The sequence below is a fragment of the Apteryx mantelli genome, chromosome 17, assembly GCF_036417845.1.
Source record: "Apteryx mantelli isolate bAptMan1 chromosome 17, bAptMan1.hap1, whole genome shotgun sequence".
Classification (NCBI taxonomy): domain Eukaryota; kingdom Metazoa; phylum Chordata; class Aves; order Apterygiformes; family Apterygidae; genus Apteryx; species Apteryx mantelli.
Window position 1 is genome coordinate 19,734,992 of NC_089994.1, and position 19,410 is coordinate 19,754,401.

The following is a 19,410-nucleotide window of genomic DNA, read 5'->3' on the forward strand; positions in this document are numbered from 1 at the left end:
CCTTGGGCCGCGTCCCGGCGGGGGCCGTTCCCACCTGCCAGGCAGGGGACCGCAACTAAAGTCCTCCCCCGGCCTCGGGGACCCTCCCCACGAGCCCGGTGCAGCCCTTGGCGGGACTGAAACGCCCGGTGCTCGGTCCGAAGGCTCTGCCTCCCCAGACACCAGCAGCAGCTGCAAACTGCCCTGGCGCCCCAGGCCAGGGCGCTACGAGCCCTCTCCTGCCCCGGGCCCCACGAGCCCTCTCCTGCCCCGGGCCCCATCTCAGGTACCTTTAGCTGCTGCCCAGGCTGCTGGTTCCCAGCGCAGCCCAGGGAAGGAGGCGCGCATATCTCGCTCGCTGTCCGGTATGCAGCCACCTGAGTTTTGTTCAGATAAAAAGCATATCCTTCCGCTGACAGGTGAACTGCTGAAAGCAGAAAAACACCTAGTTACAGAGCCTAAGCTGCTTTCTTGCTCCCACTGCTGCTCTTCCCCGGACAGAGCCTCCGGGCCGCTGAGGAGAGCCGAGGCGCCCACCCGCTTTCTGCATGGACCTGGTTCTCGGTGCAGGACCTTCCGTCCGCAGACCCGTTTCTGTAGGGAAATGCCGGGTCTCTGCTGTACCTCTCTGGACTGAAGCATCACTGCAATCACACCCAGCACCCATATGACACAACTACCTCGGGTCCCCTCAAAGGACGGCCGATGTTCAGAAGTTGAGGACCACAAGCCGAGTCGCAGCAGCAGCTGCTCCAGCTGCCCCAGCCCCGTGCTGAGCTCCTCGGCCGCTCTCCAGCAATGTCAGCGGCCGCTGCTGTCAGCGGGGGACCCTAGGCACACAGAGTCAGCAGGGCCAGGCAGTAAATCCACTGCCAGCCGCCTTGCCAGCAATAGCTCATGCACGACAAGTGCTGGGGAGAGGGAAAAAAGTTAGGAGTAAATCCTCATTACTGATACCTCCAAGAAGCAATGCGGATGCCAATTTAGCTTATCCTTTCATCAAGAAATGCTGAAAACTGGGACCTGAGAGGAAAAATGATACTATTCTTGTAAAGTTTGCACACAAAGATACCTTGCAATAAATTGCCATTACTCTTGAGCTTTTCTATAATTTATCATTTACATGACTGAACAGAACATTCTTCCCATCACAGTTCTGATCTCCTCTTCCTCACTCCAGCAATTAAAGACTTCAAATGAACATAAATTTATGGCTAGATAAATAATGAAATTTGTTTTCAAACTTTCTAGACCATTTTTACGCTTGTCTATTCAACATCTGCCTATTTAAGCAGAACACAGACTGAAGCTCAAATAGAAAACTGAGTCTTAAGAAAAGTGTTACTGGAACGCTCTGTTATGAGAAAGCTGAAGCTGGGGAGGGAAGGCTAGAGCCCAGCTTTCAGTGGGGCACCAACAGGCAAGCTTCTGCTTGGTGAACAACGAATGCAGTCTTCTTGTTCCACTTTGCAATTCTTGTCCCATTTACTGGGATATGATCAGTAAGAAAAAAGACAGTACATGCTATTTGAGTATGCATTTTAAAAACAACCTTTAAAAATCTGTAATGGTTTCTGAAATCAAGCCGCTTCAGACGATTTGGTAGCCCCCCAGTCTTTTTCTAGAATTCTGACCCCAGAAGACAAGGGCTTTACTCAGCATTAGCAAGCTCCTGCTCCTCATCTAGAGGCCAGCTATTTTACCAGTGGATGCATCTAGTCACCGAAGCAGCAGGGAAAGGCCAGCACTGACAGGGAAGCAACATGGACTCTACGACATTACAAGCACCTCTTGGTCAAACACCGCCTCTCTTGCTGCTGCCTTAGACAAATGAGCCTCCTCCCTGTCCTTCCCCCAGGCAGGCCTGGCAACCATGCACCTCCAAAGCAAAGGCAGGCGTGAGCGCTCTTCGCAGAGCGCTTGCCAGGCAGGTGAGAGTAATGAAACACAAGATGGGATCAGCTGTGGGAGGGATGCCACCACCCCCCTTCGCACTTCTTGGAGTGGTGCATGCTCAGGCGGCGCCCACAGCTGTGCAGCTCGTCTCTATTCCAGATTCTACCCTTGTTGTTAGTTACTGCTTTACCTTTCCCACCGTAACACATATCTTTATTCTTCTTATGACTACACTAAAAGCTCTCAATAGTTAACGGAATAATCTGGTGCAACCTATTTGCAGCTGTCTCTGTTATTTTCTTTGCTCCATTTCTAATTCCTTTCTCCAGAAGACTGTTCTGAAGCTTTGCGCAACGCTGAAGTCAGACTAAACAAGCCTGTAATTGCCCAACCTCTCCCCTTGACCCCAAACAAACTCATTCTATAGCTATACAGTCTTACCCCAACCTCAAAGGCTTCCCAGACATCCTTCCCACGAGACCTGCAATTTTACATGTCACTTCCCCAGGTATTCTGGAAGAACGGCTGCTCACCACTTCAGTCTGAGGGAGCCACGCTTTTGGAGACGAGCCTCTACACCAGGCAGGGCAACTCCCACGTCTCCATCTCCTAATGCCATCTTGGCAGTGCTGCAGTCCCCTCCTGGAAACCAGATATAAATTCTCCACCCCATCTTCCCTGATCCTTTCCTGGCATAGACAAGATGCAGAATTAGCAGCAGCTGTAACACATGAAAACAGCCACAGACCAACCAGAGAGCGACTGTATCACCAGAATAATTCCTGCAAATGGCTCATTCTGCAAAACTGCTGGCCTGGCACATTAAGGTAGGCAATCATAATACAGTACTAGAACAACAGAACCAAAATACCTTCCCCATACTCGAGTTAGTGGTGAGGTTCTAAGTATCTGTTACTCAGCTTGAACTCCTTAAAAATCAAGATTCCCACTAGCATTCAAACACAGGTTTGAGCTCACAACCACCAAAGCACATCCTTACAGGATTTCCAGACTTCTCATACAGCTCAATAAAACTAAATGCCATGTCATTAGAAAACCACAAATACTAAGACCTAAGACAAGAGACAGAGCATTTTATGATCAAATTTATTTAATTAAATTTGACTGTTTTACTGTAGGTCACACCAGAGACTGCCAAAGTAAACTAAACATTTTACATTCACTACAAGATTCTCTCAAATTTTCACAACTAGTCCAAAAACATGGAAGGTGTAGGGTCCCTTTCCCTCAGTTTGCATTATGACTTACATTAATGACAGTGGGACTTACATTCCAGCACTGAAAGGAGAATTGAGCCCTTAGGTTCCCAGGCTTGCAACAGTCCTCCTGGTAGCAAACAGTTTTAAAATCATGTGTCTGTGTGTGCGCACATGTGTGTATGTATATTTACAAAACCAACCTCCTGATGGTATAGAGAACAAACATCCATTTAAACTGGTAATCCAAACAGGAAAAAGATTAACTTTGCAGTGTGGAAGGTAAGAGGGTGAAATTACGCAGGAGAGATGTACAAAATATGTCCACGCACTGGCAGACACTTCGGTGCCTGGCAGTCCAAGCAGGCAGGTGCACGGCAGGGCGAGTCACGTGGCAGACCCGGTCCTGCTACCCTTGAAGTCCAGGCAAATTTTGTCACTGTAACGGAAATCCTTTTGTAAGCAAATTAAGCCAACCGTGATTCCAAAAAGCTTGGATGTATGTGGGACTAGAAAGGAGCTGGATGCTTTAGCACGGCTTGCCCTGCAGAGGTTTCTGGGGATGCTGGGAGGAAACCAGGTATTAATAGACCTTTATCTAACTAGTGTTTCTAAAATAATTTGTTTCGGCTCTAGCAAGATTTTTGATAATATACATCTATGATATGCTCTATCTGAATATTTTCTTAAAAAATGCTGAAGACATTTTCCTATTTGAGAGTTATCTACAACAGGTCTTTATTATATCATCTTTCTTTTTATGTGTCTACTCCTAACAAATATCAGAGAAACATGTCAGATGCTACAATTTAAACTTTCATCATATCTGAAAGTATACATCTTTTTTAAAGTGTATTTTCAACATGAAAAGAGCTAAAATCACAATTATATTCCATTGCGTAACGTGTGTGAAATCAAGACCATTTGCATAGTTTCCAAACTGAAACTTTGGAAAATAGCGATTTCATTAACAGGAAGTATTACTTTAGAGAAGGGCTATCCCTTCACACTTTTACTGCATGGCCTAATATATACTTGAAAGAGTCTACAAGTATTGTCAGTTTCTTTGTCTAAAAAGCTAGCTTCTGGAAAATTTCAAATTACAATTATTTTATAAATCACAAGTCATTTTTCCTTAATCTCGCCAATTTTAATGAAGAAAAAACATCAGCATTTCAATGTACAAAAGTCCAATAAAACATGATTTTTTTTTTTAAATCAGTGAATGGGTAAAGTTTGGGTCAAACTCATTCAGTAATAAAAGTCCTCCAATTTCCACTAATAGAAAAATTTTTCTGTTTTGACTATAGGATAATGACAATCCAGAAATAAATAGCTATAAATACATTCATTGTTCCTATTCAAAAAATAATCACATAGGGAAGACACAAAATTGAAATTATTTGAATCCATTTCTTTACAATGAGATGTGGGCAAGTTATAGCAGAGTGACTCAAGACAGGAAAAAAAACAAGTAGGGAATAAATTGGTCCAGTATTGACATTCATGAAACATACCAGTTAGCATAATTCTGCAGTTAATTCATCCTTTAAATGACACTACTCAGTTGATTTTTTTTATTTGCTTCAGGTATACATAATGAAAGCAGTTTCCTTTGCATCTTTGCTGAGGATAGGTATAGTACCCTGGAGACACTGTAACAACCTCCTTCAGTATGCATGTGCGTATATATAATTATATACAAATAATCATGCATCCACACACACATTTGTATATCAACACTGCATGTGACGGTTAAATCCATCATCATTCATCATTGGCAGCACTTGTTCCCCTCACTTGGCCTTGATTACGTAACTGCAGGAAAAGAAAATACACAATTAAGCATTAACAGTTACTTCAAACACTAAATTCCAAATAGGTGATTTCATTAATTTCCAAGAAAAATAGGGCAGGGCAGTCAAAATATCACCAGCACTGAGCAAGGTCATGCCAAAGCAGTGCAAGTTTTGTAAGGAAATCTTAATTTGGATACCATCCTCCTCATTGGTGGACAGCAGCTCCAGTCCTCTGAGAATCTTCACACAGATCAGCAGGATTTTAAAACTGCTTTGACTGGGAGATCCCATCTGAGCTATTAACACAGTCACAGTGGGAAACACCAACATTAAAGTACTGAACACAAATACTCAAAAGTCTCCAACTCCTGGACAAACTGCTTCCTGCAGTAACAATTTTAACACAATTTAGTATTTATAAATTTCTGTGCGGAACTAGATTTTAAAAAATTAACATGCTTTGAGTATGGCAGTCCACAGTTTCTCTAAATTATGTGGACAAACCCAGACTGAGTGAGTAGCAAAATAATACTCACTGGCTTTTCTGATTTGTGCCCAGAAAAGAACTTGCAGGCTTCAGAGCTCAGTGCCAGCACAGTGATGACAACAAGGGCGTGCATTTTGGGTTTCTGCACTAGATAAGCACAAAGAAAGGGGTTACATGGCCAACATGTAAGGCATTCTGCAACTGGACTGAGCATCTGCAGTCTACTACAGTGCCATTTTGTGGTGAAGGTCTCTTATGCACCTGGGCCATAAAGGATCACGTCCAATTTTTCATCACATCAAGGTTATCAAACAGGAGGGAGTAAGGCCCCAAAGTGTTATCTGGATATATATGCATTTAGATGTTTCTGCCAACAACTCCCATCATCAGTATATTAGTAACTTTTCTCCTTTTTCATCCAACAGTTCACTTACACGGCTTGATTTGCCTCAGAACCTACAGAGAACTCCTCTAGACGTCAGCAGCCAATGTGCCTCGAACGGAACCCTTCTTACGCATCTAAACGTAAAATAAAACTGTAAGCTACCAAATAAAGAACCTATCTTGCTGTTGGTTAGTAAGAGAGAAGTAATGAGCTACATGACTTTTCCCCAGCCAGGACCAAAACGGGAAGCAGCCTCAGCTAAAGCTGAAGTTTTGTGGAGACCAGATATACAGAGCATCTCTTTTTGGTGGAGGAAGTCTGGGAACCGTACAGCAGCTGTAAATGATGCTTCTTAGATTTTTAAAAGCCCATGATGCTTCAGTGCTACACCACACTGCTCGAAACATCCAGTAGGGATTCCCACTGTTGCAAAGGCATGCGGTAGATCACAGTGCTTTGGCAGGGTCAGGTGATTTTCTACTATACACTGATTAGCTGATGTGTATTTAATGAGGCATAGGTGCTCCTCATCTCCAGGAGTCAGATATATAAACCATTAAGTGAAAGATAAAGAAAAATCTAAGAAAAGAATGTGCTGGGATACAGAAACTCTGGAAGAACACCTATGAGAATTCAGGGAGTAACGAAAAAGTAACAAAAGAAGAGATCCTGACAATAAAAATTGGCTTAAGATGAAGAACAGGACTAACAAAAGAACTGAAATGTGCACAGAATCTAAAGAGAAAGATTAGTTCAAACCAGGAAGAAGAAAGGATTTTAATGTGAAAGAGAATAGCAACAGAAAGCAATGTGTCATAAGAAAATGTAATGCTGCCAATATTATTAGATACTGGCTTGCTTTCTGCAGTTTCTTCTTTTTAAGCATCATAAAACTGCATAGTGTCAAAAAAGCTGAATATTTCTTTGCAAGGCTGGAAGCATGAAGATATTCTTGGCATACTAAGTACCTTACCACGAAGCTCGCTCTTTCCAGTGGTCCAGGCCATAAAACAAATGTTTTGTGGTTTATTTAGGATTTAATGAAAGTTACTGTTTATCAAAATGGATGAAGTAGGTGGATATAAAACATAAAAACAAATTATTTGGTATAAATTAGTGTTCACTTTGTATTTGCAGTGACATTTTTTGCCTCTAGATTGTTATTCTCCAATAATGCACCTCACCACAAAAATTTTGGGACTGCATCATTTATAGGTGTTTGTAGATACCGCTGTTATAACACTTAGGCAAAAAAAAAAAATATATATATATATATTGTAACAGTAGGTTCCCACTCCTCTCACATTTCACAATATATATAGAAAAGCTGTGTTAGTGTTAATGCATTTCTCTTGCGAAAAAAATATATTTAAGCTCCTGATGGTGAAGTCTTACATGACAAACTATTTGAAATAAATTATTTGCCTTGCTGTGCAAAACAAGAAAATGTTAGGGAAATAGATTTGCTCTTTAACAGGGATCAATGTTACCTAGAAACAAGTGATCCAGGTTTCACTTAAGGTTAAAAATTTAAAAAGTAGCAAATACTTTGCTATCAAGATCCTGTGTTAGCCATGATGCATAAAGAAATAAATTCTGCTCCTTTTTGCTCTTCTCTAGGAGACAATATTTATAAAACAAACTGTTTCACAGGAAACAAAACAACACAGAGCATATCCTGTTTGTGCAAGAGAATCATCTATGATTTATTTCTGACATAGTATTTTGCAAAAAATGTACAAAAAGCAGTTACTTACCAGTGAAAAATGTGAAACAGATAACTTTCTCTACAGAAGACTGACAACTATAGTCCACACAGACATAAAAGGGAAATTTTCTCATGCACATAGATGTGTGTGTTAAACACCAGTTACTCTCTCCAATACATACCTTGTATGCACTCCTCACACTGCCACTATTCTTTCTCAGAGAAATTGGATAAAGTTTGTTTCATTCAAAATTAAGAACTACGGGTGTGAAAAGGAGAACCCTTCTGATAAAAGCCAGTTAGACAGAGGAAAGTGGTTACTCTTCCTCCTTCACAGACAGCTGGCTCTAGGAATAGGTTCTGGCATAAAGTAGAATAAAAGAAGAATTCCATGTGTTTTTTTGAGAACACCTGCCATAACCAAAAATATCCAAAAGCCAGTGAGAGAGTACAGCGTTTGTGAGAAGGGACGGACATCATGCTTTTTCAAAATATATTTCTGGAAACTGCCAAAGTAGACAATCCCTTCAGCTTATCTGAAAAGAAAGTTTGTTTTTACTAGCTCAGAACATCTACCTATTCACACACACATAGGGAAGAAGCACTTCTCCCAAACCCTGAAAACATCTCCACGCAATGCAAGATGGCTACAGGCAGTTCATGAAGTCCACGCACGAAGAGCACAGCAACCGTGGATGAAGAGGGAGTTACAGCGAATGTTGACACAAAGAGCAAAGATGGGCTAGGCCTGAAGTAAAGTGCACTTCAGAGCCACTATCAACAATAGGTCTAAAGCACAAAGCAATCTGTTTAAAGACATCTAGAAGCTGAAATGAGCTAAAACCATGCAAAAATCAAGTCATAGCTGAGGGCACATGTGTCCTGACAGAACCAAGACAATAGATGGAAAGTGACAAGCTGAATGGGTTTGGGACATAAAGCAAATGGCATGGCAAAATAGGAAGGAAATAGAATTGCAACTCCACAGACTGCAAAGAACCTAAAAAGATGTCAGTATTTAAAATGAGAAAGGCTCTCGCCAAAGGTCGTGCTCTGGAAAGAGACTAGAAAAGAAAGCTCCTTGCCTAGCCTATAATGTTCCTCTACATCTTAAAAGAGAGAGTAGGGAAAGCGGCTCTATGGGCGAGTTTCCTTCCAGACATCAGTCCAAAGACAGATCAGACTATATGTATTTGGTCTTCACAACCACCAAAGCATGAAATTTGAGACCATCTTATGCCTGTTAATTTTACCAACTACCTTTTTGCAGTTCAAAGTCTCAATTTTGTCATGCTAATCAGGATGAGTGCAATTGTTGTCATGTGACACATACAACTTGCTTCAAGACATGTTTGAAGGGAAAATAATCAGTTCTAATGATGATTAGCAACTAAACAAAGCAAGACATACAATAGAAAAGTGAAATGACAGCTCTGAGTTCTAACTCACAAGCGGTAAAAAAGCACTGAAGGGGACTTTGTGCAATGGGTATGACAACACATAAAGAGATGCTCAGTGCAGACTTTCTGGATTTAGGGACTTCTCATGAGCATTTACCTTACAGCCACTTCCAGATTGACACAACATAGTATGCAGAAGCTTCAAGTGCATGGGTCTGCAGAGGAGAACCACTACAGAAGTCGTAATGTTTATCAGCAATTGCCCAAACACATGCAAGGGGATGGATACTATTCAACTTGCCTCAGTTCTTGAACTGTCTAGATGGCAGAGCTATGGATAGATGGCATGCAAACACTAATCTTAAAGCATTCTTACCGCTTCCAGCTCCTTTTGTGTTTCATCCTCCATTCTCCTAATGTCTTCCATAGTCAGATCAATCCACTTGTCAATCCAACAGAACAGCTGGCGATGAAAGTTGGTAAATATCCTTTTTTCTTGCTTTAAGAAGATAAACAAACGTTAGATAACAGGTCTACATTTTGCCAGACTGGTGAAGTGACTGCAGTTATTCCATTTGAAGAGGTATAATCTTTAGGTAGGTGCGTGCTGTTTCACAGTGCTACAGTTCAGCTTCTCCACATTCCTGGATCCTAATCAAAGCCACCTGCTTCTCAAAACCACCCCCACACTAAAGACAGTCTCCAGTATCTCCTAATTCTTACTTTGTATTGCGGCCATCACAAACTATCTCTTCCATCTCATTGCCATTTATTATGGTTTGTAATTTTCTTCTTTTACTATCATATTTTTTGAAATACGTAAAGATTTAAGGCAGTTAGCTGTGTGATGCACTCAGAGCTAAAAGCCCTGGTTACCACAATAAAAATGGCCTCACTTTAGTTGTCTGTGAGGAAACAACATATGAAAGAGCTACTGGAATATCATGTTTTGGTTAACTCACTGGTCCAGCACATTCTGGCTGGATTCAAGAGAACTGACACGACGGTCTAGATTAAATTTTTAGAATATAAACTTATATGTAGGCAGAGTGTTTATTCATGCATTTAAAAAAAAAATCACAATTCATATTCTGATAATACAGTGCTAATGAAATAAAAAGCAAATATAATTTGCCCAAACTACCACAACTGTCAATTAAATTCTAAAGTATTAGATTATACCTTACTTATAACTGGTCTTGCAAGCCTTCAGTTCCAGTAAAATCAAATACTATAGAATTAGCATAAACATAAGAACACTTTCATAAGAAAACTAGTACATACAACACTAGAAAAACTCCAGCACATCTTTTGCACAACTATTAATCTAAAAGAAAAACAGCCTCAAAGAATTCTCCTTCTGTCAAGTGTTGTGGCTTGCACAATCAAGGCTTAAACTTAAATGATAGGATCATGGCTTCTATTTTTGCTTTTTTAGCTTAAAGTTATTCTAGCACTGCCAATGAAACACCATCGCTGCTAGACACAAACAGTTCTAACTGCTGAAGAAATGAACAGGAACTGCTTGATTGTAAGCAACAGAAAACCTCATCACTTTCCCCCCTCAAAAACCCCATGCCAAAACAGCACCAACCTGCCTACATACCCCTACCCGCCCCCCACCAATCCCACCTCCCCAGCAACAGCCCAGCTAGTGAGAAGCACTTACCTTTTGGATAAAGTTTTCAACTTTGTTCTGCAATCCCCACCACTTAAATTTGATAGTCACCAACTTGTAAGCACACATTTTAGGACAGTCTTCATCAGTTGCTAACTCTTTCTGTTTATGGATAATTGGAAGGAATTTATTTTTTTTAAAAACAAGGACTTCAGACAAACGTATTTAATATGATTATTGGAAATTATCACTCTAATTATTACTAAATGGCTGCACTGTACTTTGGAAACAGGGTACAAGGGATTAACAAATGTCGTCAGGTTAAGTCTATAAGAAATTCCATCCATGCTGCAAACACATACTATAAATCTAAGTTTTAACATTGCTTTTATTTTCATGATTTGCACTGTCATATACTTTCTTGGTTTTCTTTGGGACAATGATGCTTAATTACAACAGCTGGCACCAAATTATTTTATATTTTTGGATCTATTGCCAAAACACAATTATAATCTGAGCTGCTACCTCATTACAATGGTGGAAAACACATGCACTGAAAAAAAAGATTCAAATAAAACATAATACCTCCCCCTATCCCCAGATCACTTCTCACAAAAGCATAAAATTTAAGTCCATTTCAATTCTGTTTTGTCTACACACTGCAAAGAGAGATTAAAGCCTGGCAAGCTCTCCCCAGTTCCTCTCCCTCATTTCCCTTTCCCTAGGAGACCGTGCCAGAAGGGTATGTTTTTACCCAGGACTAGAGGAAATTTCTAGTTGCGTAGCATAATTTACATATTCATTTTTGCATAGTGAATTGCAGACCTCCTGCTCACATGAGGAAAAAAAAGGGAAAGGACCTCTCCTCCTCAATGGCAAGTAAGCGGCCTTAAGATTCACGAAAGCTTCAGTTCAAAGAGTGCTTGGAAGCAGCTCTGGCTCAAAGATTAGTGGGGAAGAAGGATCCCCAAAAGAATGAACTGAGGGGAAATTCAGGAGACAACCACCACCATTCCCTATAACAACAGAAGTGCGGCTGCTAGGAAAGACAGGAGCACTGTCAAACATAGTGGGCAAGAACAACTACCCTCAAAATTTCCTACACCAAAATTCTAAGCATGGACTTGGTTAGAATTATTTAACTGCAAAAAGTACTAGTTAGATGTAACTGGTCTTGCAACCTGTTGACACAATCTGTGGAGAGGGCGGAAGAAACTCTTCACTCCCATTTATCTCAGAAGGAGATTGAACGCATGAGGTTTGTTTAACCAGATTTGTTCCAAGTGTGTGTATGAAGAGTTAACACAGTCCAGAAGTTCAGAGGAGCAGCATTGCAAGAGACTGTGAAGCTGCTAAAGATGCATCAAATCGGAATAAGAAAACTCAAAATACAAGCATCATGAAACTAGGTTTTATTACAGTTCTTACTTCCAAACAACTTTGAAGTATCTCTGATGTGTGTAACATGGTATACAGATATTTCCTTACAACTCATGCAGCCAAATTTACATAATACAAGAGACTCTATCATGTTTTTAATTTAACAAAGCATGTTTGGTTACTCCAAGCCATGTAAAAGAGAAAGGAAAAAAAAGGATAAAATGAAGTTGCCAAAACCTGCATTTGGCAACTAGTATAAGACATCCACAGATGTTTATTCTTTATACCTGTAACAAAATTCTAAATGGAAATACTTATGGCATTTTTAAACTAGGTTTCTATTGACTGTGAAATGGACCACTTCCTTTGGTCATGTACACAGTAAAAAGATTTCAGAGATATCTAGACATTTAAAAATCTTGGACAACAAAAACTGAATAATGCATGTTTAAGACAGAACTTTTATCACAAAGATTCATCATCAGAGAGTTCTTACATGTTTCTTAGAGTAAAAGAAAACCAATTACCCTCAGAAGACTGATATTCTTTCTAGTCACAAACAGGAAAGAAAGCACTGCTGCTGCTGCTTTGCGCTCCCAAACTGTACGAGTCTATGTCCAGGCACCAGTAAAAGGCCAGAATTAACAAAAATACATAAATTCAGTGCTTCCCAATCCAAGTATTCAAAGATCTCCTCCTCCTCCTCCTTTTATGGCCTTTTTTTTTTTTTTTTTTTTTTGGTAAGCCTTTTGTTTGGGCATACAGGCCCAAACAGGCCAATCCTGCATCAGCCCCCCCGCTTCCTCCCTGAAGAGGAAAGAAGAACAAATGTCTAAGGCAGGATGCACGTTTTCAGCACAGTCTATAGGAATAATGTGAGAATTCTATTCTGCTAGCCAGTATATTTAGCCCAGGGAGAAAGAGTATTATAGTAATGGAAGTTCACATACATGCCTGTCCCCTTTTATCACCTTGAAAGGCACAAAATACTAATTTTCTTCCATGAGATTCCAGCCTTATTCAGGCCCAGATCACACCTACAAACAACTGCGCTGAGTCAGACCAAAGGTCTACCTGGCTCAGTATTTTGACAGCAGCCAGTGGCAGACACCTAGGAAAGAATATAAAACTCAAGGAAGAAAATACTGATAATTCCCCCAGAAGCTCTACCAATGTTTAGCTATTTACAAGCTTAGAAAACTTCTGAACCAGAATTATTTTCTGTCTTTTATTTTCTGTCTTTGGATACACAAACAGCAGAACTAAGATCATGTAAATATGTATAGATTGTGTACATATACCATGTATATGGTATTGCTGAACTCTAACTTAACATTTATATAGTATCTAGGGCATATAATACACCTATATTGATATACAAGACATCTTAAATATTAACTAACAATCAATTAACCAGTTCTCATACAGTTTAAAGTTTCGATGCAAGGGAGACATTAAAAAGCAACTAAAAATTAAGAGACTTTTTTTTTTTTTTTTTTTTTTTTTTTTTAAATGCATTGAATATTCTAAAGTCTCTTAGCATGCTGAGCTAAAGAATCACTGATGCCTGGACGTGCGGCAGCAACTTACAGTAACAAAACCACTCCAGTTTGGAAGTTATTATGAACAAAGCTCATGGTATTTTAACACTCTGCTCACCTGCTTATTTTTGAAATGTTCATGCTCAAGTTGAACTAGAAAGTATTATTAAGGTAAACCTATAGATGGGTCTGGATCTTAAAAGAGACTATACTCAATAGCAGCACAAAGAATTAAAAATCTCTGCTTCTACTAACATTTGACTAAGACACTGAACACTAAAGAGCAGGGGAAGTAGCAGATAAAATGAAGTAACATTCACACTCTAGATTCTTCTCTAAGGTCCATCATTGTCATAGTATCTAGACACCAAACAAAAATAAAATAGGCATACCAACTTCAGAAAAGAACTGTAGAGGACTGTCTTTATCCTGCTTCCTAGAGACTAGGTCTCCATAAACATTTGTTTATACAGGCAAGCTTTCACAAGAGACTGTGCAAAACACTCTCGGAAACAGTCTTTTGCTCCATGTATTCTGTGGAGCTGGTTCTGCAAGTTTCCCAATGAAAAAAAAAAGCACAGTAACCAGTATTTTGTTCTTTTTTGACTACAGAGGAACAACTGCACCCAAAGATGTTGCTTAGTAAAAAGTACATTATTACTCGCTTTTTCTTCAGTAGCTATAGAGAAGATGGAAGTCAATCAATTTTTGTACAGCAACTAAATCTTCTGTGCAAATACAGGTCATTAACCAGTCATGCATCCCTCTCCACACCCACAAGTCCCAGAAGTAGTAGTCCTTGCTGCCACAACACAAGCTTGAACACACTTGCTGACTCTCTGAAATCTCCACATTTTCCTCTGGGGAACATAAGCAGCCAATGACTTATCACACAAGCCAACATTTAAGTGTGCATGTGGCACTGACTAGTGAAATCCTTTTTCTTATAGAGTCTCTTGTACAAGCACTCATTACTTAAGTGCTCAGCTGCGAAGTTGTTGCTACAAAATTCCCACGGAGCCATGACAGCACTGCGGTGTCCATACAGTCGAGCTATCACAGGATCAACTTTCATCACGTTGAAAAGACAACGTAAGGAACAGCTACAATAGCCCCAGTTAGGTCAGCAGCATACATCGACTGCACCCTCAGGTCTAATTAAGGCAAATGAAAGAATGTGGAGCACCCCAAATGTAGTTTCACAAGCATTTCTTTTGACAATGCAGCTTAAGGGCAGCGATGTGCCAGCTTTAGTAGCCTGTACCCCTTCTGCTCGCTCCACTGACACATCACATCTCAGTTGAGCTGCCTCTGTTGCCCCATCATTTCCCATACCCTCACAAAAATCCGGCTGTCTTCTTTTCCATGCAGCATTCAAACCACTGTACCAGCATATGGGAAAGGGTGGTACAGGAGCAAATGGTTAGTGCTGCACAGAAGTACCCCTGCAACTAGAACCTCGGTCCACAGTGGGACAAGAGACATTAAGTCCTTGAATCCAAGTTACTTCAGTGTTATGATCTTAGGCTAGCTGATAACTCTCATTACCGTCCGGCACTGCTTAGCGGGCAACGGCAACTCTGTGCTGTTAGACATGGTAGTCAGTTATTTGACACTTAAGATAAAGGACAAGCTTCTGATATGAGAAAGGGGAATATCTTCTGCCTACCTTTCTGCTTGCATTTTAGGAAAGGAAATTAGGGACCGATAGCCTGATGGTCCAACGCATTCTACTCCAACACCTGACACTTATCTTGATGCTTTGCAAAAACTAACAGTAAATAAATAATGGTGACATCTAAAGTAATGAACTGGAAGAAAATTCACACCTCTCAGAGAAAGTACTTCACATTATATTTAGAAAGAAACATTCATTCTATATTTTCAACTTTTCTTGGTAATGAAAAACTAAATGATTTTAATGTTAATGAAGTCTAATGCTTAAGAAAATTTAAGAATTTGGGGTATCATTTGTAATGCATTTAAAAAAATAACTCAGTAGCTACTTAAGCATAATTCTTCAAAGTACACACTAAGTAGTAAAATTATGCCAAGATTTTCAGACCCTAAATTTCATTTACATCACTGTCAATGAAATGTTGCATTTACAGTAATGACAAATTGTGCATATTATCAGTTTCAGGACATCAGTTCCTATATTGGAAATTCAGCAAAGGCTATAAACATATCAAAATGGTCAGCTGCATATTTCTCTGATAACTATTTATTTGCAAAATTGAATTTTATACTAAAACAAACAAAAAGCAGTATGAACCATATGAACAGGTTGGTTCTTATCAGTGCAGGCATTCATCTGAAAATCTGAGATCAAGTTTTGTTGATAAGTGTGCAGAATCGCAGAAACTGCCCCAGAGGCTGCGATTAGTCTAAATGATTATCAATGATAGTTGTGCACTAGACAATGCCTACGGGAAGATATGCTAAAAATAGAGCAACAAAAAGATCACTAGTCTTGAACAGATGGGAGAAAAACAGGCCATTCTTGCCTGTGGAACACAGGCTGGTTTAATCGTGGGACAGGAAAATTATGATGTACTGTAAAACAAATCTTCCATGACTTTTAGTATCTCTGCTTCATTTTTGAAGGTGTTCCACAGATCTCCCTTACAAACCAGAGCTGAGGTCACAGATGGAACAATTATTTTGTGAAAGAGTATATTCTAATCGGTAACTAGGGACCTATTCTTGACAAATTGCATCTACTTTCATTCTGGTACACAGTGGTTAGTTTTTCTACAAGGATACCTGATGTAGCAAAGTATGTTTCATTCTGGGATGGATGTAAATACATAGATGACTTTTGATGGCTGTGTGTGGAAGGACATGCTTTGAGATGGGTGTAGGGATGTGCTGACAAGTTTTGCATTGCTGTTCAGGTGTGGTTGGTTTCCATTTGGTATACATTGGTCTACAGCAAGTTTGCATCTAAGTTTGAGTGGAGCAAGGTTCTGAAAGAAATGAGAAGGGAGCTATTTCAAGGCTCAGGAAGCAGATTTTAGGAAAGTTTTTTTCAAGATAGGATCTTCTTTACGCATGCAGCAAGTGTCTTAGGCTAAACTGTCAAGAGAAGTATATAATGGGTAGTAAGAAATTACAAAGGTGATGTAAGGGTGTCACTGACATATCTGGATCAGTACTATGTTGCCTACTAGAACATCAGTCTTCAAACATGATTTTCCTGTAGCTGAATATGCAAGCACAGCAAATTTATATTGGGTGTGATTTTAAGTGGTAAGCTTTCACATGACAGTCATATTGATGACCAATAATGTAAGGTTGTTTATGCAGAAAGGAAGCACTAATGCTGAATAGCTTTCACAGAATTTAATATCTCTTTAAAATAAACTTCTCACACTATCCATTAATGGTATTAGGGAAATCTACCACACTGCATTTTGGTCAGATTTGGCAGGGGGGAGAGAAGGGAAGAGAAAGGTAGGTGATGTTAAGCAAGCAGCATGCATAATGCACTTATAAGAAAATTTCCTGTATAAAGGCTTGGGTAACTGCAGTCATGGTAAAAGGCTGATGGCTCTACCTTAAAATAAAAGTCATTTTTCCATAGTCATACAAAGCCTACTTATCAGAAAGTTGCTAAATGACCGAAGAATGTAGAAAGTTAATTCCACAAACCAACCCAGATTACCTATCTCAGGCTAAGAACTTCAGGAACATGGTAGATGCATCTGTTCACACACATACACAAGGTGTATTATCTTACCAAAGTAAAATACTTCATTATGATGAAATACTGTAGGTTTTCTGTGTGCATTATGCATATATACCACACAAGTCAAATGCACTTAGATATTCAATAGGGCAAGGTAAAGACGGGCTTATATTTGTCACTACATTCTGCTAGTTTTTGATCATCTTAAATAAAACATACACATGTAGGATCCTTTACTGTGCTCTAAGAAATATACACTTGTAATCATTTCAATATAAGGAAGATTCCAATTAGTTTTTTTGCATTTTAATTTACCTCCAGTGGCTAACACAACAGTCTGATGACTTGCATGAAATCTGTCATAGTGCATATTCAGCTGTCAATCTTCAGTACCTATAACATCCATCCCATTTAATTTGTATAGCTTTTATTGCAAATTTTTAAACTTGTTCAATTAAATCACTTTATTTTTAGTAGTAATATCAAGCAACTTTGCTTACTAACACATTCAGAATTTTAACTGAATATGAAAAAGAAAATAAATATTCAATTTCTATCCACTGTTTTAAGACTAGCATCACCAGTGCTAGTCTCTAAGGAATTGTGAACATTTTTTGACGATTAAGACTTTGTAATGTTGTAAAGTCAGTTCTTAGTACCTTCCAATTTGGCCCCAAAGGTCCTCTCTTGGTCTTAACAGACTGGAATAATGCAGGGTCTTCATCAGCTTTGTAGTCCTATAACATAAAAAAAGAACTGAGAGTCAGAAAAAAATGCATACAATATCCCACTGTAAAAAGCTTCTCCTCAAGACTACCAAGTTGATTCATCCAAGTGGTCTGGAGCGGGGCGGGGGGGATTTGTTACCCTGTTTTTAAGCTTGTGTTCAATATACCATCACACCAGCTTAATCCACTGAATATCACAACTGGTGCTCGTTATCTATTTATAGGGCCCCCCCTCTAGGTCAAAATTTTCTTATGCTGGGCACCGTGCAACATAAGCACTATCCTCTCAGTTCTGGACACTTTTGGGGGCAGGGAAAGCAATAATAAAGAAACGCATATGCCAGCATTTCCCAAAGTGCAAGATATGCCCACTTCAGAGAAAGGAGAGAAGAAAGGGAAGAAGACGTAAGTAAACTAACTTGCAAAATTAGAAACGGCATAATCTCAGTCCGAGAGACACATTGGCAGGCTAAGCACAGAGAGGGCCAAGGCAGCAGTCTGAGTGGCCCTGCTTTAAGCTTTAGAACAGACATCACTGCTTACCAAGTCACATGTAGTGTAAACAGAGCTAATCCTAGTAAAACTGAAAGATGACCAATGCTTCCAACATATGGATTAACTTATTATACTGATGAGGGGTATGGAAATGATTATTTGATAAAGATACTACTTCGGAAATTAGGAAAGCATATGAAACCCTGACCTCAGTAACTGACAGCAAGTGAGGTTCATACAGTATCTGAAAAACACCAGCCTAAGAAAACCATTACACCCATGCAACAAAGGAGAACTGTAGAAGTTTAAAGTTACTTTAAAGTATGACAAGTACTTCGTGGGTGCTACAGAAAAGCCCAAGAAAGCCTCAGAGGAAAATTCTAAGTTTAGCAAAGCTTCACGTCTCATTTTTAAAAATAAGTTTTAACAAGGACAAAATTTTCAGAACAAAGAGTGAGAGGAATGCCACCGAAAAGCAGCTACTGGCATTTTCCCTACTCCTGCATCACAGAGTTGTCACAAGGAATCACAATTGTAGACTGCTTCACAGATGAAGTAAAACTAAACATTTACCTTTCTAATGCATCACCTATATTCCAAATGAAATACTATCAGCCCCAAGATAAAAATAAATGAAACAAATGGGTCTCCGAATACTGCAACTGAAACGTATTTCGTCTGAGGCGCACTGAAAGCATCCAGTTACATCTCCATTGCAGAAGTATTGTGGCTTGGAGAACTAGTTTCTCTAGACAACTGAATTATAAAGTTCTTGTAGACAAAGGCACGCACATAAGCTTACTTAAAATAAACCCAAAGAGTGTAGCATTACAGAACAGCAATTGTCAGACTGGGTTAAACCTGGTCCATTCTAATCCAATATTCTGTCTCAGTGGCCAGTAACAGATGCTTCATGGAAGGATACAAATAACCCACTGACAGAGCTATTAACCCGGGCAGTAAACAGTTTGGTCTTCAACATTATGTTTTTTCCTAGAAAGGATGTAAACTCTTTAGTCATGGAGGTTCATATAACTAGGTATTTCTCTCCACCTTCATTCTTGGCCTCAGTTGCACCCTGCGGTA

The 19,410-nt window shown here is 39.6% G+C and overlaps 1 protein-coding gene across 1 annotated transcript in view; it reads right to left on the minus strand.

Annotated features, from left to right (window-relative positions):
- Positions 1 to 2,968: 2,968 nt before the first annotated feature.
- The window catches only part of PITPNB (phosphatidylinositol transfer protein beta), a 38,898-nt gene continuing 22,456 nt past the window's right edge, over positions 2,969 to 19,410 (minus strand). The window contains exons 8-11 of the mRNA XM_067307410.1: positions 17,761 to 17,838; positions 10,541 to 10,651; positions 9,248 to 9,370; positions 2,969 to 4,910 (exon numbers count right to left, since the gene is read on the minus strand). Coding sequence (XP_067163511.1) covers positions 4,860 to 4,910; positions 9,248 to 9,370; positions 10,541 to 10,651; positions 17,761 to 17,838 — 363 coding nt within the window. The 3' untranslated portion in view covers positions 2,969 to 4,859. The remainder of the gene's footprint in view (positions 4,911 to 9,247; positions 9,371 to 10,540; positions 10,652 to 17,760; positions 17,839 to 19,410) is intronic.